Genomic DNA, 22,651 nt, shown 5'->3' with positions numbered 1-22,651 from the left:
AAAACATACAAACTCCACACAGAGACACCCAAGCGGAGAATCGAACCCAAGTCTTCCCAATCTCCTGGCTCTGTGGCCAACATGCTAACCACTCAGCCACCATGCAACTGCATTTCCATTCAATTCAATGATTCGTTATGTTCATAAGCCAGAAATAATGCAGTTAATTGTCCATTCGTCTGTGTAGGCTCTCAGTCGTACAGGAGATGTCCAACGAGGAAAAGGCTTCTTGAGACGTCATCTGTACTTCTGTGAAGAAGGTGTCGGACATTTCGCTCCTCATCCGAAGAGCTTCGTCAGCGAACTAACAAGTGCTGGTAGCCTAGGCCTTAAATACAGTAAGAGTAGGCGGAATTGGTGTGCCAACACCCTCCTCCTATTGGTTCCTTACACTAAGACTGGGAGGAGTGGTGGTCTAATCCTCTCCTGCCATTAGCACCTCCGATAAAAGGGAAGTGTAGCTCCCTGTAGTTGGGTATGAACGACTCTGATACTGGCTCGTTAGCATCTATTGTTCTGGCTCGGCCCTGGCTCCACCTCATTTGCATGACTAAGAGTCAAGAGTCATGCAAATGAGGTGGAGCCAGGGCCGAGCCAGAACAATAGATGCTAACTCCTCCCAGTCTTAGTGTAAGGAACCAATAGGAGGAGGGCATTGGCACACCAATTCCGCCCACTCTTACTGTATTTAAGGCCTAGGCTACCAGCACTTGTTAGTTCGCTGACGAAGCTCTTCGGATGAGGAGAGAAACGTCCGACACCTTCTTCACAGAAGTACAGATGACGTCTCAAGAAGCCTTTCCCTCGTTTAATTGTCCATAGGTGTGAATGATTGTTTGTCTATATGTGCCCTATAATTGGCTGGCAACCAGTCCAGGGTGTACCCCGCCTTTCGCTGAGATTAGCTGGGATACCCTCACGACCCTAATAAGCATAAGATGCACAGAAAATGGATGGATGAATTTACATTATGTAAATGAAACATTGGCATTTTTGGAGTTTTTTTAGAGGGCTTCATAGTTGAAATAGGGGAGTCCCATTACGTGTATCATTAGCTGCCTCGTGCTAGCTGTTTCCCTCTCTTTCGAACGCACAAAACAGGGAATGATGTGTAATCGTGTCTAACGTAAGGATTGTGGATGATGGGCAAAATGTTAAAAATGCAGTTTTTCTTGAAATGCATGTAATATTTGTCATGCTTTCAACTCTTGTTACTATATTTCTTCAATGGATTCATAGAAAACAAGCTAGGAAAATATCCTATTGCACTTTTAGCCTTCAAATTCCTATGGAAAGCCTGATCTGACGTATTTGTCACAATAGCAAAAATGATCATAAGACAATCAATAAATTTCACTCTTTCAATGTAGTAGATTGAAAAAGTTTATTTTCTGGACTAGTTGGTAGTTTTTGTTATATGTAATAGTAGCACACAAAGAAGAAGAAAGAAGTGAACTTGGCGTCACAAATGGGTTTTCTTGGCTATCTCTTTGTCCCAGTCTGTGTCAAGAACATCATCAGTGAGCTCGGCTGAGCCAAAGAGACAAACATCTCTGGAAGCACATGAGCCACTTGGAGGACCCAGTTCAAAACACTTTCTCTTCTTCATCGGGGGTTGTTTCACCATTTTCACTGGATCTCTACCACCGTCGGGCATTGGTCTGTCACTCGTCACTAGTCCATGGCCCAGATCAGGAGAGAGCAGGAAGGATGATGCGGCCTTAATCTTGTTGTCCAATGTAGTTCTCGTTCTCTTTCTCGAGGGACTGAGTTGGCCTTGAGTAGTCCTCAAAGACTGGACACAGTCTCTTTTAGGTGGACTTGTTTGAGGGTTCCTTTCCAGGTGTGATGGATTGCTTGTGGCAGTGAAAGAGAATCTTGAGAGTTTAGCAAGGGTTGAGGGGTTAACTGCTGGTTTCTGAGCAGGTGCCCTTACAAGTATGAAGCAATCTTTAGTCCCATCAACATCAGGACACACAAGTCCTGTGTCCTCTGCTGGCTTTATTCTGCCACTGCCTTGAACTTCAGTTTCCTTCTCCAGCAAACAGAAAGCTGCATTATCGCTGACACAGCTCGACTGGCCTCCATCTTGCTTTTGCTGTGTTTCATTCCTTTCCTCATAGTCATGGATTGTGATTGCAGAGGCGACATCAGCTCCACTTCCATCCCTCTGTTGGCGTTGTCTGCCTTCTCCGTTTCCTCCATCTCTGCCTACCTCTGGCTCGTCTTCCTGTTGGACCTGTGCATGGGCATTAAGGTTGTGGATGAACGCTCTCATCTTCCTTGGTTTGAATGTGAAACCTGAAAACTTGGCACAAATATCCGGATCAGTTCCGACAGAAGCGGCCATCTTTTCTCGTAACACAGTGCTAAGGTTTTTAGGTGCTGTGTGACAGGCTCCGACGTCCTCCTCTAATGGAACACGCCCGCCATCGTCCGGTTTACTTTGATTCAAGAAAGTTTTGGACGTTCCACCACTTTCTCCTTGTTCTCCTGGCTGGTGTTGATGCTGCAACTCCTTGACTCGTCTATCTCTTAGGTTTTTACCCACTTTCTGAATCACACTGCTTGAAGGCTTGTTGCGTCTTCTCTCCGACTCTTCTAGACTCTCTTGAGCTTTGTGGCTTTTTTCTCCAATCAGTCCTTGTTCCTCAAAGGCAGCTGTATCTAAAATAAGATTTTGGTTGATTGATAAGCTGAGATGACTTGACAAACTGGAGTTTGGTTTTGGATCGGAGTCCATTTGAGTTGACGACATTGGATATGCAGATAGAGACGGTGTAATGGAATGAAACCAGTCCAAGCCCGTCTCCAGCTCAGTGGCAGCCTTCCTCTCCTTTGCCATGTCAGCTTGTGTTTTGCTGATTGAGCTTGTGTGTCCAAGTTGCTGCTGGTCAGTATTAGTGGAGCTGCAAGCCCCTGTGATGTTGCTCCTCAGCCTTGTGAACAAAACAAATACACATTGTTTCATTTGGGGTTGACTCTTAGGGTGCAGTCAAACTAGGACAATGGTGCCGTGTGCCTGCCTGGTCACACTGAACACCTAAAAGGTTCTGTCCCACTGTGCCTTTCAACAATCCCCTATGAAAAAGCAGGATGTACGCTTTTTGGACTGTTTTGCTTTTTCAGCTGCTAGATGTTGACAGATGGTGCTAGCTGTTCCAAACTTCGGCCAGCTTTGGAAAGCGATTGGAGGTTCTTTTATGTTACTCCAGCCTTTTTGTGCCATTTTGACCGTTACTTGGGCGAAACCTGACATAATCAGGTATGCTGGAGCCTATCCCAGCTGACTTCGGGTGAGAGGACCGATCGCCAATCATCAGTAAATCACTTATGGGACTCAATAAGTTCTGTGTAAAGAGGACCTCCAGCTGTGACAGTACTCCCAAATAATACTACATTCCAAGATTCAAATAATAGTATTCCAAGACAATATTCATCCGAATATCATTTCAAAAGGAGCCATGTGGAGCATCCAGGAGTTATGAAAGTTGTGATGAGGCGATGGGCGGAGTTTGGCTTTTTATAGGATTCAAACTGGAGGTTGATAAGCGTAATCCCAACATTTTTCAGCTGTTTCGTTATTCATACATATTTAGATGTTACTCCTGCTGTTCTATCTATTGTCCATGGCTGAGAAAATTGTATTTGCTGCTCGGGGTGTCCCGATCTGATATTGATATTGGATCTCGGTCCGATATCAGCCAAAAAAAACAATATCAGATTATATCGGCCTGCATCTAAAATCTCTCATAATGGCACTCCGATACAAGCAGTCCGTTCCAGACTCCACGCTAGCAAGTCCATCCAGCCCTTTATTCAGCATGCAGAACCCATGTGCTCACAACAATAGCGCGTGATAGCGTGTTTAGCAAGGAGTAGGGGCGATGTCAGCAGTGATGTTGCAGCTGAGTTACGTAAGATACAACAAAATATCAAAACATGACCCACCTGCTCACTCGGTCCATCTCCTTCTGAAGCAGAAGTGGGAGGTTCATTGCTTCCAGTAGTACCTGACACTGGGTCTGGTACTGTCGGCCTGGGTCATCGGGGAAGGAGGTGAGTATTGCATTTACGCTGCCGAGCAGCCCACCACTCTGAGAGAGGAAAAATTATTTTACCACCGTTGGACAAACTTTGCACACGGTACACAGAACTCCAAAAAAACTGTAATTACTGGCAAGTTAACAATGAAAGTATGGGGACTGACAACATTTTCAAAATGTCAGGGCAGCTCTACTGCTGACCTGCTGCTGTTAGATGTTATCATTGCAGGAGGCTGAGCCTCCATTATGTTCAATGAGAGTCCATTAAATAAAGGCAACTGTTCATCATAATCATTATCCAGAGACAATGAAGAAGAGAAAAGGTGTTATTCTTCATACCTGCATGGAAGATTCCATGACAGAGACGGCCAAGACAGCGTCCTCTATCGTCACAGTCTCTCGAAACATGAGCCTGGCATGAGCTGCATGTGATTCAAGCACATCAGTGTTGGAAGTTGTTAACCACCAAGATGAGGTGTTTGCTGTGTTGCTTTCCGCTCCTTTCTTTCCACTACACATGTAAATCATGTGTGTCCCTGAATGCAGTAAATACAGTAATCCCTCATTTGTGGCAGTTAATTGGTTCCGTCATAAGTCCTTGAAAAGTAAATAGGATTCCTTCTTTACAGGGATGCTCCCATCGATCAGCCACTAATCAGTATCTGCCGATTTCCGTAAAAAATCATGTGATCGGCATATGCCGATAATGCCTTTCAACGCTGATCACAAAAGCAGCCTGTAGCAACCTCTGTGTGCAGTGTAGCGTCCTGGGCAGCGTCCTCCTCCCACTTTCTTTTGCACTGCGCAGGCGGGCCAAAACAAAAACACTCATGTGGATCTTACCTGACAACACACGCCACGAAAACTATGTTGCGGGGGTAGCATGTTGTTCCGGCGATCAAATCTGGTGTTTTTGTGTCTCACCCAACATTACAGTAACATTGCTGACACCTAGTGACCAGTGTAGAATACTACACATCATTACTATGTCTTTGAATACATCTTCTGAATGCCTTAAATTTGTATTTTACTTATGTCTTAAATTTGTATTTTACTTCATTTAGCCATTTTTATGCTTGGAAATGCTTCATTTAGGCCAAAAATAACATAAACCTGTCTTAAATGTGCATTTTTTTTTAATAATAATCGGCCGTACTCAATCACAAAACAGCATATTTGGAAAACCATGATCGAGTAAAGCCGCAAAATTCAAAGCACAAAGTGTTGAGGGATTATTGTAATAATAAAAAATACAGGGTCCCTAAAGTCTGGACACATTCAAAAATACATAGTTTACACAATTATTAAAAATATATATGAAATATATAATATATATAATATACAATATATTATATATATGTTTAGTTTTATATATATAAATATAATAAATAATATTTTCTTCACATTTTACTATCTTTTCATTTATGATATTAACTATAAAACATTTGAAATTATTTATGATTTCTCACGATTGAATGTATTTTTTATCTTTTAGTCATGAAATAATTATGAATGACATCAAACGTATTTGTCCAGCATGTATCATTTCAAATGGTTTACAAAATGACAAAGTCACCTTCAGCCAGTCTGCTCAAACTCTCCAGCATGCGGATGGTCGTGCGTGCAGCGTTGCGGCCTTCACTCTGTCTCTGCAGCTGGTAGTACCTTGATAAGATGCACTTGGCCTCCTCAGAAACCTGCGGCTGCAAGCGCTTTATCACACAAAAATAAGCCTTCATTTTCTCCATGGACCACAGGGTGGAGCTCTCAGAGGGCAGTCCTATCGGAACAAAAAAGAGGACATTTGATATAAAAATGCTACAAAATGGAATTAAATGTTGTTAAGACACTGTATACATGATCTGCTCCCATTTTTTTTTTACTTTATATACTACTACGCTATTATATGTCAAATAACATCTCTGTTATTTCAAAAACTACTACGCCTGAAAGAAATGGGATGCCCATTTTATTTTTGCAACTAAGTATAACATCCAAAAGTATGTCAATAAAAAGTGGGAATTTTTAGGGTGTGGAAAATTGTTATGCTGAATGTTTTGATGTTGGGATGGCTTTGAAGTTGGTTGATAAACTCAGAAGCCGTAAACTCTAAGATCAAAGGGAATGAGTATTAGGGAGAAGGTGGAATTTGGGGAAAGGTGTGAATTTGAGGAATGTTGACAAGAGATAGTCTGAATGTTTTGATGTTGGAATGATTTGGGAAATGTGAGAAATGTGAAATTTGTTTGTCTATTCATTTTCAATGGGAGTTTTGCTGTGAATGTAAATATCTGGCTATGGTGTCCTGGATGAACACGTTGATGCTGGAACGCTTTGAGACATGTGTGCACAACAAAACGAATAAATGGAAGAACAAATCATTGACACAATGAATCCCAGTTCTTCTTCAGCAACACACTCATAGAAATATTACAATACACAAACCAATCTCTTTTATTTCAATGAATATAAATACAAAAAGCTTTCTTATTCCTACCTCTATTCTCCAGAACGAAAGAGGAGATGATGCGGTCCCACTCTGCGTTTCTGGTGTCCAGCAGAACCAGAACCAGGTCAAAGCGACTCAGCAAAGGGCTGGCGAGTGCTACGTTGACGGACAGTGCTTCATTGGGATCGTACTGGCCCTTGGGGTTGGTAGCTGCCAGAATAGTAGTGCGAGTGTTCAGCTTACACACCATACTATGGAGAACAACATATTTCATATTTGTCAGTCAACATTGGCATCATCACAATGGTAACTTCTATTGCAAAAGCTGATCCAAGATCGGAGAAGAATGTCAACGTCAAAGCAGCAGGAGGGTTTAGAGGGGGAGGAGCAAGCCTGTGCAGCGTACAGTGGCGTGGATACTCAGGCATAATCCAGGCTTTATCATAGAATGTCAAAAATAAACATTTTTATGGGTGGCTCAATTATAGTAATCCCTCACTTCTTCACTACTCAGTTTTTTCAAAAATTATCATCTAAATTAAAATATTAATTATAATATATTACATTATAATATAATAAAATAAATAATAACATAACCAACATAAGCAAATCCAAGCATAAAAATGGTTAAATAAAGTAAAAATATAAAAATATAAGGCATTCAGAAAGTGCATTAAAAGATTTTGTGATGACTTTGTGATGATATGTAGTATTCTACACTGGTCACTAGGTGTCAGTAATGTTACTGTAATGTTAGGTGAGACACACAAGCACCAGACTTGAACACAGGCTTTTACTGCAAATTTGAATGATCTCACAAGAGGCACAATAATCCCTAAACCGCGCTATTGTTGCAGCTGTAATCCACGCCAAATTAAAGCTCAACTAAACTAAACTCATGAACCCTCGACGTCACTTCCTGTCCGCCCCTCCACTCAGCTCCCCTGAGTGGAACACTGGAACACATTTACAGCAACACACAAAAGTATTATTTATGTCTTAAATGTCTTCTCACAATTTTCTCACACAATCTGTAATTATCATACAGCAGAAGCCCGGCGTACACCCAAGGAAGATGGCAGATTGTTCCTCATGTTGGAATGACTTGTGTGTTCTGTGCCATTACTTCTACAGTATGTTCCCTTGTTTGCTTGCTACTCGCTTTCATGCTGTCTTTCCTGTTTTTCACCTTACACTGAAGTATTTACTCTTTTGGACACTCTGAGTCATGATTAGGCTTTTTGTTTGTACTTTGTTTTTATGGTTTTTCTGTGGTGCATGCACATAGTTTGGTACATCTTGCAAATAAATGAACATCTGTGACTCGTGTCTCGTCGGCATTAGCAGCTAATTGACAGAATCATCCTGAAATGAGGTTCCTACCCGGCCTTGGCCACGCTAATGGACTGCTGTTCCATGGCCTCGTGGATGCTGATGCGGTCGTGTTCTTTGATGCTGTTGAATTCATCAATGCAGCATAATCCTCCATCTGAGAGGACCAGGGCCCCTGCCTCCAGATGCCAATCACCTCCATCCTTTACTGCTGCGACCGTCAGTCCTTCAGCACATGACAACATACTCACTGCTTGGCTATATTTGCATTTACATACACACGTGAGCATAGAGTGAGCTTGATTGTCCCCAAACGTCATCTTAAGTGAGAGCCCAGCCGTGCCTCAAATTTAAAAGATGGTCAACACTAGTCACAGGTATGCTGGAGCCTATCCCAGCTGTCTTTGAGCGAGAGGCGGTGTACACACCGGACTGGTCGCCAACCAATCACAGTATTTATATTTCTATAAAATGATATTTCATCTGATCGCATTCATTAAATGACACATCTTCATTTGATTTGCTCCTTTTTGGAGATGTTGAATGGCGTAAATGTCATCGTTAGATGTTCCTTCATGTCATTTGTTAAGCCTGTCTTAAACCATACCACCAAAGATCCATCACCACTTTGTGGATTATTCATAAATAAATATAGAGGCGATCACATGACAGTTATGTGTTTGTGCCGCTGTGCACCTGCAGTAGAAGAACCACTGTGTGGAGTGAAAACATCAGAAGCATAAAGGGCAGCACAAACCTGCACTTGTGGAGCCAATTCCAGCAGTGAGTACGGAGCGAGGCATAATCTTAGCTGCATACTTTAAGAACTGAGACTTCCCAGTGCCGGGATCTCCAACAAGCAACATGTGGCATTCACCTTCAAACAAAAACAGAAAGCAGCTCTGCTCATCACCAACATACACATTCTTGTATGTACAGCATCAGAAACTCAATCATGCCATTTTTTACTTCCACCTTAATTGGAAAGCAGATAAAAACCTCTGATCTTGGTTCCAGAGGAATCTATTCTCTGCACCCCACCAGCTAGCACCATGGCAACCGCCAGTTTAATCACGTACATGCCAAAGACTTGAGGACATAGGCTCAACAGGATCTGGTTCCTGCCTGCAGATTATCGAGAGAGAACAGAAATACAGTGGAACCCTGGTTAGCGTCATTAATCCATTCCAGAAGGTCCGACTCTGACCGAAACGTAATCTTTCTCAATTTTTCCCATAAGAAATAATGTAAATCCAATTAGCATAATTTCCGGACTACTGAATATAAGCCGCACCCACTAAATTTAGAGGAAAAACCAAATTTGTGCATATATAAGCCACATCAATCTATAAGTCGCACATGTCCATGTCATAAAATAGCATATTGGAGCATCCACAAATCTGTGACGACCAAGCAGCTCTTTACTTGACGGGAGACAATCAGGAGCTATGAAAAAACTCACGACGAGCTTGTCAAACTATTGGAAATTGCAGGAGGCCATGACTCAATATAATCATCTTGCATACACTAACAGAAACACTGTTGAATTCAAGAAAGAACTCATGGCGTCCGCGTTGATCTTGCTGCCACATCGTGTCTTTGGCAACAATCACTTCTTCAATGAAGGTAAAAGTACACTTAAATGTTCATGTATCCTTTTCATTCATCATTTATATGCATTAAAATGATTTTATACATGTAAAACTATAATTGTAAAGTTATAAAACAGGTGTTTTGCGTTAACATTTACGAGACTTTACGTGGTGTAACTGCTAACAAGGGCGCTTCGTGATAAAAATTAATCAAGAACACAGTTGGAATCATGCTGTGTATTAATAAAATTGACAATACACGCAACATATTGAGCACTAACTGAAAAATGTACGCAAACTGAGCCAAAATTGTTGGACGTTAACTGAAAAACAGGCTAACCGGAGTACACTAACCGAGGTTCCACTGTACTTTTCATTTCAAGCTGGATGCGGGCTTTGAAAAAGAGCAAGTACAAGTGTAGAATTCTTACCGGTTATGGGATCATGTTTGTGGAGCTCCCAGAATTCTTCAAATTCCTTTTGAACATCCTCTATGAGCAGAGCAGCAGCACCCTGCTGGTTGTTGACTTCCATGTTGTTGGCTTTGAGGACCAGCTCCACGTCACAGCGAGAGCCGTCATAAAAGGGTTTCCAGCGCTGGCACATGACTCCGTAAACAGTAACATCATCTCCTGGCGAGCCAGGAACACAAGAATCAGCTGACAAAAATGCATGACAGAAAGAGTCTCCTACTTCTTCAAGCTGCCCATCCGTTGATGACAATAGTTGCAGACTGTGGAACGCGCTCATCTTCACACTCAACATTTATTCAACATTTACTTGGAGAATGGCTGATAATAAAAGACATGTTGTTGATGTAGTTCTCCATTTGTGTACATTTTTATGTAGTTTTCATTAGGGCTGTCAAAGTTAACACAGAAGTTTGCTTTAATGGCACTATTTTTTTTGACGCGCGATTAACGTGTGCACGTCCTGTTTGCCCTCAGCATACGCAGTAGTTTGAGGAAACGCAGCGGTGGATGTGGAGCCACAAGCGGGAACAAATATTAAGCAAAACGGATTTGGTTGGTGAATTCAGCATCGTAGCCCTGGCCGATGGCTCTCGCAACAAGACAACAAGTTATTTTCATCTACTGTCGCTGTGAGTTGTCACAGTCTACGTAGACTGTCAGACAGAACTGAGAAGGTGGACCACTGCCCTTTTTTATTGTCATTTATACAGTGCTACCTTGGAATACGAGTGTCCCAACTGAAGAGTGTTTTTTAGACACGAGCCATCTCTCGGCTAATTTTTTGCTTTGAACTGCGTGCTAAAATTTGGGTTACGAGCTGCTACTTAGCGGCAGGAATATCCGAGGACAGCTATTTGGGGGGCTTGTGTCAATGTGACAATGACTGACAACGAGAATGGATTTAAATAGCATTAGCAGAGCTTGCAAGTCACCTGGAAAGATTTGACACATCAGCAAAACATACGTCCATATAGCGATCTAATTAATCTCATTTATTCTGTATTGTGTTAAACTATGACAGGAACAACATCAAATTAAAAGCACGAAATAAAACAGAGCCACCATCCACCACCTGCAGTTTGTTTTTCAGAGAGGTGCACCACACAAATATACACACAGCACTCAATAAGGTCATCAAATCTTACCATTATGCATTCCCTCATAGTATCAGCATTTGGAACCAAATATGAGGTGAAAGAAAACGGGAAAAAATACAGTATAGTAGTCTATTTGTGCAGCATGGGAAAAAGTTAGATGGTGAAGGACGTTGAAGGACCGTCGAACAAATTCGGACAAGTCGCTGCTCGCATTAAAAATGCAAAAACTGGGGGATTTCTAACTATATTATTTTTTGAATAAAGTAATGGCCAATATTTCCAAAATTGATATCCCTTTACAAAAAAATGTATGTAGATTTTCCCACAGCTTGGTGGTTGGGCACCCCTTCCTTACAGCATGCTTGGGCATATACTGAAAATACTGTAAGAATGACACTTTTATAGCATTCGCTTCTTTATTTGATCATGTAAGATTAATGGGCCGCACGGTGGTCTAGTGGTTAGCACGTTGGCCAATACAGGAACAGCCTGGAGATCGGGAAGACCTGGGTTCGATTCTCCCCTGGGCATTTCTGTGTGGAGTTTGCATGTTCTCCCCGTGTGCGCGTGGGTTTTCTCCGGGTACTCCGGCTTCCTCCCACATTCCCAAAAACATGCATGTTAGGTTAATTGGTGACTCTAAATTGTCCGTAGGTATGAATGTGAGTGTGAATGGTTGTTTGTCTATATGTGCCCTGCGATTGGCTGGCGACCAGTCCAGGGTGCACCCCGCCTGTCGCCCGAAGTCAGCTGGGATAGGCTCCAGCATGCCCCCGCGACATCAACAAAATGTAACCGTTGAATCGTACTGAATCGAATCGTATGGCTTATACACTGTACCGAATCGTTCTGTTTTTAAGATATCTCGTTTTTGAATCGTATGTTAACCTGTGTATCTAGATGTGTATCGAACTGTTTATCAGAGATTCACATCCCTTACAGCCCTAAAAATAAATTCTATCTGCAATTAACTGTGATTAATTATGAGTTAACTATGGACAAAATGCCATTAATCCGGATTAAATATTTTAATTGATTGACAGCCCTAGTTTTCAAAGGGATTGTTGTGTTTGGTGTTTGTGATTCAGGGGTTGAGCTGTAGGGGGCAGGCCGTATTCAACCACAAAACAGCGTGATTTACTAATTGATATGGTTTTTAAAAACCGTGATGAAGTGAAGCTGCAAAATTCAAACTGGCGAGGGATGACTGTATACCTGGGGTGTCCAAAGTGTGGCCCGGGGGTAATTTGCACCCCACAGCTGTTTTTTCATTGGCCCGCGCCACATTATAAAAACAATTTAACAAGACAAAAAAAAATTTTAAAAAACAACAAAAATTTGAAAATCAGCAGTAATTTTACAAGAATAAAGTCGAAATATTAAGAAAAAAATTGTACTCAATGAGAGAAATTCGTAATTTCACAAGAATAACATTGTACACTCCTGATCAAAATGTTAAGACCAGTTTATAAATTGCAAGAATTTACATTTTGCACTGTTGGATCTTAAAGAGGTTCTAAGTACAGTTTCAAAATGCAAAAAGAAGAAATTGTCTCACGGGGGCGGCATGCCTCAGGTGGTAGAGTGGTCATCTCCCAACCTGAAGGTTGCAGGTTCGATCCTCCGTCCTCCCGTGATCGTGTCGAAGTGTTCTTGGGCAAGATACTGAACCCCCAGCTGCTCCTGATGCAGCGTCATCAGTGGGCAAATGTGCTAGCTAGTGTCAAAGCGCTTTGAGTGCCTTGGAGGTGGAAAAGCGCTATTAAAGTGAAAGACCATTTACCATTGTTGAGTAAGCAATTTATTGCAAACAAGCATTAAAGTGAAATAGGCTGTTCATCAGGTGATCAAAACTTTAAGAGCACAGCCTTTTAAAAGCCAAAATCTTGTGTATCGAATGTGATTTTGTGTCAGTTAGTCACGCTGCATGATCTCTTGATGGCAAAGGCCAAAAAGCTTTCTCTCTTTGGACGTGGTGGGATTGTTGAGCTGCATACACAAGGCCTCTCACAGCGCGCCATTGCTGCTGAGGTTGGACGCAGTCACTTGAAACTTCTGCAAAGCTCCTGAGGGTTATGGAGCATAAAAGTCAAGTGGTAGATCCAAAAAAATGTCCTCAACCCAAATGACGGTTGTTACTGGTGCCGAGTGCAGTCCAATAACCATCAGATGGCATCTGCGATAGAAGGCTTTTAGAACCACAAAAGGTCTTCAAAGGCCTTGTCTCCTTGACCGTTTGGAATTTGCACGAGAGCAACAAACATGGGACATTGAAAGGTGGAAGAAAGTTTTATTCTCTGATGAGAAAAAATGTTACCTAGACGGAACTGATGGCTTCCAACGTTACTGGCATGACAAGGAAATCCCACCTGATATGTTTTCCCACACGCACCTTGGAGGGGGTGCCATTATGATCTGGGGTGTTTTTCCTTCAATGGAACAATAGAGCTTCAGGTTGTGCAGGGGCGTCAAACGGCAGTTAATTTCTACTTTAGGGGCGTTTCAGGTTTCTTTTTTGAGGTATGGTCTTAAACTTTAGATCAGCTAATGAACAGCCTATTTCACTTGAATGCTTGTAATAATAAATAATAAATTGCTTACTCAAAATTGTTTTTGTCTCACTCCCATGTCTTCGTTGTGCATTTTGAAACTCTACTTAGAACCTCCTTAAGATCCAACAGTGCAAAATGTAAATTCTTGCAGTTTTTCAACTGGTCTTAACATTTTGATCAGGGGTCTACAAGGTAATATCATGGGGAAATATAACTTCATTTTAGTAGCACAAAGTTGAAACATTAAAGAAAAAAGATGTTTTTGGGGGGTTTACAGTTTTTTTTACAGCAAATAAAGTTGTAATTTTTGGAGAATTACATTGCAGAAAAAAGTTATGTTACAAGAAAAAGGTCAAAGAAAGTCATATTTATGAGAAGAAAATTTACGAAAAGAAAGTTGAAATACTTGAAAAAAAAAAAAAAAAAAAACAACAGCAGAAATGAAAAATTCGCTGATATTTTAGAATAAAGTCAAAATATTCCTAGAAAAAAGTCGTAATCTAATGACAAAGTCGCATTTTTATGAGAATAACATTATGAGGAAATTATGTCTTTTTATTTGCATAGAGTTAAAATGTCAAAGAAAAAATGCTTTTTAAATGTCATAATGATGATGAGCTGAATCAGTTCTATGCCCGCTTTGACACCCAAACTCCTGATGAGCAGAGAGGGTGGCTGGACTTGGGGAGCACACAGGACTCACCTCTCATGGTGACATCAGCTGATGTGCGCAGGGTTCTAAACAAAACAAACCCACGAAAAGCAGCAGGGCCAGACAACATCTCAGGACGTGCACTTCGGGTTTGCTCATCAGAGCTAGCTGATGTGCTTGCTGACATATTTAACCTGTCGCTTGCACAAGCATCTGTACCGACCTGCTTTAAGTCCACCACCATAGTGGCCGTACCCAAGAAGAGCAACGTGACCTGCTTGAATGACTATCGCCCTATAGCACTCACTCCTATTGTAATGAAGTGCTTTGAAAGATTAGTCATGACCCACATCAAAAAGAGCATCCGGACCCTCTACAGTTTGCATATCGCCAGAACCGGTCCACGGATGATGCAGTCAACACTGCCATCCACACAGCCCTTTCTCACCTACAGGGCCAGGACACATATGTCAGAATGCTATTTATAGACTATAACTCTGCTTTTAATACAGTCAGCCCCCACAAACTCACAAATAAGCTCCTCACACTTGGCCTGTCTCCTTCCCTCTGTAACTGGGTGTTTAACTTTCTCACAGGCAGACCCCAGTCAGTCAGAGTCCACAATCGCACATCCAGCTCAAGAATTGTGAGCACTGGGACCCCACAGGGGTGTGTGCTGAGTCCACTCCTCTACACGCTCTTCACCTACGATTGCGTGGCCTCCCAGAACAACACCAGCATCATTAAATTTGCGGATGACACTACAGTCATCGGCCTGATCACTGGTGGTGTTGAAACATCATACAGAAGAGAGGTGGCGGACCTCATAGCTTGGTGTCATGATAACAATCTCCTTCTCAATACAGATAAGACTAAAGAGATGATCATCGACCCAAGAACAAGGGAAAAGGAGCCACATAGACCCCTGTTTATTGATGAGACTGAGGTGGAGAGGGTGAAAACCTTCAAGTTCCTTGGCACACACATCAGCGAGGACCTCACCTGGTCTCACAACACCCAACAAATTATCAAGAAGTCCCAAAGGAGACTGTACTTCCTGAGAAGACTGAGGAAATTTGGCATGTCCACCACAATCCTGAGTTGATGCTGAGTTGCTTTGGTACGGTAACTGTACAACACGTGATAGGAAGGCACTCCAGCGGGTGATCAAGACCTCACAGAACATTGTTGGGGCAGCCCTCCCCTCACTGCAAGACATTTATAAAACTAGAGTCCTACGCAGAACACACAACCTCATCAAGGACAGCACACATCCACAACACTCATTATTCACACTCCTACCGTCAGGCAGACGCTACAGGAGTTTGAAGTCCAGGACCACAAGGCTGGCAAACAGCTTTTACCCACAGACCATCAGGCTTCTCAACGAAGCACTCACACACGCCACACGCAACACACGCACACACTCATAGCACTTTATTTATTTATTTATTTATTTATTTGTATTATTTATTTGTATTAATGTCTCTTCTGTTGTTGTTGCTTAATTTATTGGTATATATGTTTATGTTTCTTATGTTCTTATTCTTATTCTTATTCTGTCTTGTGTTTTCTTTCTTTTCTTGGGAGAATGAACAGAATAAGATTTGTATAACTGCTGTTTTACCATGCACATGACAATAAAACTCTCTTGAATCTTGAATCTGGAATAATGTTTTGAGAAACAAACAAAACAAAATAAAGTTGTCATTTCCAGAAATTAGGTTGGGGAAAAAGTTATAATAATATGGGAATAACATCAAAATATTATGGGAATAAAGTGTAAATATTCAAAAAACAAAATTGATAAAGATTATATAAGAAGAAAACATTTGGAAAATTTAAAAAACAGCAAAAATGTGAAAAAAAGAGCAAAGAACAATATAATACTAATGATACTATGGTAATTTTATAATACTAATAATGGCCTTTTTTTTTTTTTTTTACCAATATCACAAAGCTGAGATGCATCCATCCATTTTCTATGCCACTTGTGCTCACTAGGGTCACAGGGGTATCCCGAGTCTATCCCAGCTGAATTTGGGTGAGAGGCGGGGTACACCCTGGACTGTTTGTGAGATTATTTTTTCTTAAAATATATACAACTTCTTCACAGATCTACATGATTTTCTTTATAAATATCAAAGTGGCCCTTGCATCCTTTCAATTTTCAGTATGTGGCCCTCGCTGAAAAAAGTTTGGACAACCCTACTGCGTACAGTTTTGAGGGGTATAGCGCCCCCATGCATTGCTTAAAGGCAGACAGCACCTGTCAACTGATTACACAAGTCTTTAAGTGCTTTGATACTAATGAGGGTTGTTTATGGCTATTTCAAAAATCCAAATGGCCATTCCTACCAGATTTACACATGTCCACCAGGTCATCCTCCAGAACCACGACCATAGAACGAGGAATACTGCCCACTGACAACCTCTGTACCTGTGGTTTGGATGCTTATTGAAAGGACTTGTTGAAATCAATTAGAAGATATGTCAGTGCATCATACTTGCTCTTGTATTTTGATCTCCTGGTAATCCTTGCAGGAGGCTGGCTCGGCGCCTCCAGACAGACAAGTGAACTTGCAGGAGTTACAGCCATCCGGATTAGGGCAGGTCGGTGGCGGGAAAAAGGAATAGAACTGGCTGAAGTCTGCCTGCAGCACAAAAACATGGCGACACTTGGCGCACATGTAATCACGCTCGTACTCCAGCACCTAGGAATGTGGGGAAAAAGCGATACTTGGTGATACAACAACAAACATACAGTATCTTAAAGCCAAACAGAGATTAACGACACCACGCAGCATTCACTACCTTTACATGCACTCACAAAATGCATGTGTGAATGAGTCAAAGTAGCTTTTTAAAAGCTATGGAAACTCCTTCATTAGATGCTTTTGAGTGACTTTCAGTGTGTGGATGGGTCAAATGGAGCTTTTTGCTTTGTGTCATAAGAAATGGGTGACATTATCTCCTGTTTTTAAAGACAAAGCAACATAAAGTTATTAACGTACGGGTGTCATTTAATGTCCTGTTACATGCGGATGCACAGGCAATTGAAAATATATGTAAGTGCACTGATTTTAGACAAAGTACACGTCACTATACATCTTCATGTACATTTTCATGGGGCGTCCAAAATGTTCACATGACTGTACACACAGTATATACCAAGGGTGTCTAAAGGTTTTCCAACAAGGGCCACATAGTGGAAAATGAAAGAATGTAATTTGATATTTTGTAAAGCAACACATAGGCCTGTCACTATAATCAATAAATCAATTAACTACACGATAAATAAAAACTAAGTCGACAATTTTGCCCGCCTCGATATATTGACATGCGCACAAGTGTTTGTTTTCCTCCTCTCTCTGTACCAAACAGGCTGGATGACAAGGGGTTTGCCTCTGTGCATCTGTCTCAACACCTGGACGTGTTGCTTCTATCACCAAATGAACGGAGTGAGTGAACCCTCTTGTCAGTCATTCAGTCTCTTTGTTTCAGTGAGGCGAAGCGGGGCTGCAAGCGGGCGCACACACAGCAGCAGCACTCTGTGTGCACTTGCTAGCTCTGTGTGTCGTGTGCTACATGATCGAATACAGTAGACGCCCCTACAACGTAAATAATCCGTTCCAAGAACCTTTATGTTATAGGGATTTTATGTTATACGAAGCGTAAAATACATGTAAATAGCCTAATCCGTTCCAAGATCTTCCAAACTCACACCTTTGGGCCTTCAAAATATTCAAAGTCCACCAAATATGGTGGGAAAATATAAAAAAACAGCATAAACATAGTAGAGTAACATTCCAAAATAAAATAAGGTAAATAAGGTATAATGGTCGATGGCCGTATAGTCTAGCAACATCACTTCATTTCATACCACCGTCACGCTTCTGGATCATTTTTGGATCAAGGTAAGACTGCACATTACCTTGGCAACACTGGTGCGTATTACAGTCCCAGTGACAGATAAGAAGTGGCCCACATCCCTGGACCGGGGAATTGTGTCTCTGATGAGCTCTGGACACACTGGTAGACCTGGACACACAAGAAACAAGCATTTGTGATGAATTGCATCCAACAATGCATTGAAATTAAAATGCGTTTTTCCCTGTGAGAGCTACTTTTACAAAATGTTGACGTTGAAGAACACAGCAGTTTGTCTTCTATTTGGTGGATTTATTAATGTGAGGCAGCAAAAAAGTTATGTATGTTTCGCTTTTGCTTCTCATAGTACACATAACTGGTGTGTTCAAGGACCGCCCAGCAATGTACGAAATCTTAATGCTTGATAAAAAAAAAATTATCAACTCAATGAAACAATTTCAGTCGAAACTGCGTGTGCTGAAATGCTGAAGCTGAATTGAAACATAGAATGTTGAAATATCCTAGAGATGTGTTGAAATCTATTCACCAACCGTCAGTTGGGAGTTTTGGAGGTTTTGGGACCCCCAAAAGGGAGGGAATATATGGTACAATTAATCTTTCTGTGAACTCCAATTGCACTCAAGAAGAGGTCAACTTGACCTGATGGTTGTATAACGGGCAAAACATGTTTTTGCTAATTCCTTTAGTGTTAAATGTGTCCCTTACTCCTGCCAAAAAGCCCCGCGTCCCTGAGGGGGGATGTCTAAACTCCAAATGATCAGAAAGTTCTGGCACTGTCATGTCATTGTTATCGTTCAGAACCCTATTCAACTGTGGCTCCATAAACGGGTGGAGCCCCGTCTCCCTATAAATGATATTCACCAAAATTTAGTCTTTATGTCGTCACATTTGTTGGGCTTTTGGATGCTTTTGGTGCAGGATGAAAGGACAGAATAGCAGGCTATGAAGCATGACACCACCTTCCGATTGGTGGAAAACAGCTACACATCAACCAGTAGAAGCATTACAGGCCTTTTGGTTGCTGAGGGAGAAGGGGAAGTCTAAGTCAACACTGCCATCATTTGGACAAGTGAAGTGGAGAAACACGTCATTCTTTCACTCTTCCCCTTGGTTGCCCTTCATGTTTCTTCATGCTGTATATCTATATACACATTATTTGCTGTTAGTACATTGTACATTATTTGTTTTACACATAGTGCATTATATATTAGTTCGTGCTCTGTGCATTACAGTGGAACCTTGGGTAGTTTAATGAACATGGACGGTTACATTTACGGTGATTCTTGATGTGACTGTCCCCAAAGACATGATGCGGCAGCGAGATCAACCATCACTACCTTCCTGTTTTGACATTGCTTGTTTCTTGAATTTAAAAGTGTTCTCACCGCAAAACTAACTCCTAATACAGCTAAAAAAAAAAAGTAAAAAAAGAAATAACTCATAGCACAACAAAATGGCGATATCCGTGTTGATCTCGCTGCCATATCACGTCTTCAGGACCAGTAGTCTTCAATGAAGGTAACGTGCTCATTTAGCCCTTTCAGTCATAATATGCATCTAGAATGGTTTTATGCATGTAAAACTATCATTCTAAAACTATAAAAAGGTGTTTTGTGCACTGATGACATCCTAGGAGGGTGACGCAACTTCCGGTTCCGGTTGCCATTTTGTTTGCTAGCTAATAGGATGCTAAAAAGCAAGGATATTTTCTGCTAAATATATATATAAATAAAATATATTTATTAAGAATACGAATGGACTCTGTGGACGCTGTGTATTAATAACGTGACAAGACGCGGGCCATGTTGCATGCTAACGTAGCATGCACACAAACCGAGGCAAAATTGTGGCATCAATTTTCAACTCTGACCTGAACACATCAACAGTAGTGCAATTCCATCACCATATATCCACCTCAAACTCTTTTCTAGCCCGTTCAGCCTTGGAACAACACTTCCTCAATGTCACTAGGCAACCACAACATGCATTCACAGATACTCCTAACATCACAACAACGTCTTTATTATGCGTGTATGTGTGGTCTAAAAAAGTGGATATTCTTATCACTTACTTTGTAACTCTTAATGTGGGAGTACAATTTGCTGCATTTATGTATGCTCGGAAATCCCAGAAAACAAACTCAAAAACGTGAATTCTACTTAAGTTATATGGTGTCTTTGAACGCAACCCCTCATTGCTCATAATAACACGGTTAAAGTGTGATTCAAATGTTTGGCTACTATTAAAGAAACAATCCTGTCCTGTCTTTTATCTTTCTTTCTGTAAAATATAATAAAAATTAGCACATTTCAGACATAGTCATTAATCATGATTAATTAATTTGAAAACTGATTACTCTGATTACAATTTTTCATCATTTGACAGCCTTACTTTAAATGTGACATCCCATCAAGGCCAGAAAGTAAGTGAAAAGTGTCATTTGGCGAGCTAACCTGTAATGCGGGCATGGAGAGTGTGTTTGATTCCGGGCTCTTCATGTGATCGTCCTCCAGACTGATTGCTCGAGGCTTTCTTTGACAACTCAAGCACTGTCTTGTGCAACACTTTGTCAAATATTGCCAGAACATCATTTGGATAGGCATTGAAATAGTCGCCAATCTGTGGGAATAAAATGATATCATGAAATAAGACAGAACAGTGCAATGGGGATGGAGCTTAATGTACACGCTAGTCGTGAACACGTATGTGGCCAGCGTTTCAGCTACATGTAATGAATCGTGGCGGGGTGCAACGGCTCAGTAAAAGCCACTCTTTGGAAATGAGTTGGGGGTTGTTAAGTAATGTAATGCAATGTTAAGTAATACAGTGTGTGGATGGACATGTACGCTACAGTATATCAGGGATGCCCATTACGGCAATCGCAAAGGTAGTGTGGGTCGCGTGTCACCTGTCATCATTACTGTCACTTCATAGACATCAGTCAGCTGACATTAAGCCCCCTCAGGATTCGCTCTCATGCAGCGGCGATGGCATAAAAAAAGTGCAAAACAAGCAGCCACACACGGATAATGCAACTTTCATCTTTATTACAGATAAACTAACTCAGCGGTAAGACGCCTATATCTACAAGAAAAGTTATCCGTTCACTTGTAGCGGCTATTTATGTACAAAAAAAGTCAATTGTTTCCCTTTATTGGCATATTGATTTGAATTGTGAATTACTGAACGATATCAACTATTTTGATGACCTGTAAACTTTGAAACTGTGAATGAGAAATACTAATCATCAGTATTCAGTATAGTAGCTGCACAGTTTACCGCTTAGATTTGATGTCCAGCTATATGTTTTATAGTAAGATGTAGATCATTTTGTACAATGTACATAAAAACTATATGTATATTCTCTATGTTTATAGTGGGAGGTAGATCTTTGGGACAAAACAGCCCACAGACTGAACAAGTGTGAGCACCCCTGTGCTATATAGTTACATGTATAGCCTATTATTTACATATTGACCACAATTAAAATACAGTATCTATCAAGTATCATAAAAATGTTTCACTACACTTTATTTTGGCACTTGACAGATAAGGAGTGGAAGAAAAGGCCAAGAGGAAGGCATTTACAGTTAATTAATGCATTTGTTGTTCAAGCCTGTGAAAACGACCCTATGTTGACATTATTACCGACTGTAAATTTAAATATAAAAAAAAAAAAACACACAGCGACGCAGCAGCGGCACAACACAGCGTTGGCAATCTGCCTCCCATGCAGCCCACCACCACCACTTCAAAAAAATCCTAGGGGAAACGCTGATGAGGCTGACCAAACAGGCTGGATTGGCCATAATATAAAGTGTCAGAAAGGACGTAGTAGGCCCATTCGTATTGTGAGTATTAGTACCTCCATATTGGCTTCAAAGAGTGTCATAGCATTGATAACAAGAGGCTGATGAACATCTTCACTGTCGCCTGCAAAGAGCTGGACAATGTCGTCATGATGATATTCTGCAACATAAGCTTCAAACATTTGGCTGATTAAAGCCTCCTGTTCTCCACTCATCGCCATGACGACCACATCACACACTGCAAGACAACATGGCAAACCACGCTCAGAAACATTTCACACAAACTTTCATGACTTGTTGACTAAGAATGACAATATATATGGAAATAAACGTAAATAAATACTCTCAATAATCTCTACCATAACACCATAATAACGCAATATTTCCTTTAATACAGTATGTCATCTTTCACTGTGTAAAGCAGCCGTTGTTACATGTATTATCTCACAAATGGATCAATAAACTGAAGAAACAAGGGTGGTCTAATCATTTCTTCCGTGACTGTATTTTGAGAATGTGAAGTGGGGCAATAAAAAAACAGCAACAGGCCACAAATGCCCCCCGGGATGCGTTCATTAGCTTATACAATACTCTTTCATGTACATCTTAACATAGGTCTGATGTGAGCATAGCATTTACAGTATATTACATTATTACTGTACATATACAGTACTGCTTAGTACTTGTATAATGGGAGCATTTAGTACCTGCGTTATAGTACAGTATATTATATTATTACACAGAGTATACATCTGTAT

General features: G+C 41.0%; 1 protein-coding gene across 2 annotated transcripts in view; it reads right to left on the bottom strand.

The window, feature by feature from the left end:
• Positions 1–858: 858 nt before the first annotated feature.
• mcm9 (minichromosome maintenance 9 homologous recombination repair factor) overlaps positions 859–22,651 on the bottom strand; it is a 44,031-nt gene continuing 22,238 nt past the window's right edge. For both annotated transcript variants that reach the window (XM_054761519.1, XM_054761518.1), the window contains exons 2-15: positions 21,950–22,131; positions 20,538–20,703; positions 18,128–18,234; positions 16,701–16,907; positions 16,552–16,633; positions 9,851–10,051; positions 8,827–8,952; positions 8,585–8,704; positions 7,879–8,053; positions 6,544–6,746; positions 5,623–5,826; positions 4,386–4,468; positions 3,952–4,097; positions 859–2,939 (exon numbers count right to left, since the gene is read on the bottom strand). In XM_054761519.1, the coding sequence (XP_054617494.1) occupies positions 1,463–2,939; positions 3,952–4,097; positions 4,386–4,468; positions 5,623–5,826; positions 6,544–6,746; positions 7,879–8,053; positions 8,585–8,704; positions 8,827–8,952; positions 9,851–10,051; positions 16,552–16,633; positions 16,701–16,907; positions 18,128–18,234; positions 20,538–20,703; positions 21,950–22,114 (3,462 nt within the window). In that variant the 5' untranslated portion in view covers positions 22,115–22,131 and the 3' untranslated portion in view covers positions 859–1,462. The remainder of the gene's footprint in view (positions 2,940–3,951; positions 4,098–4,385; positions 4,469–5,622; positions 5,827–6,543; positions 6,747–7,878; positions 8,054–8,584; positions 8,705–8,826; positions 8,953–9,850; positions 10,052–16,551; positions 16,634–16,700; positions 16,908–18,127; positions 18,235–20,537; positions 20,704–21,949; positions 22,132–22,651) is intronic.

The sequence above is a fragment of the Dunckerocampus dactyliophorus genome, chromosome 19 (assembly GCF_027744805.1).
Source record: "Dunckerocampus dactyliophorus isolate RoL2022-P2 chromosome 19, RoL_Ddac_1.1, whole genome shotgun sequence".
NCBI lineage: Eukaryota > Metazoa > Chordata > Actinopteri > Syngnathiformes > Syngnathidae > Dunckerocampus > Dunckerocampus dactyliophorus.
This window is presented reverse-complemented; position numbering and strand designations above follow the sequence as displayed.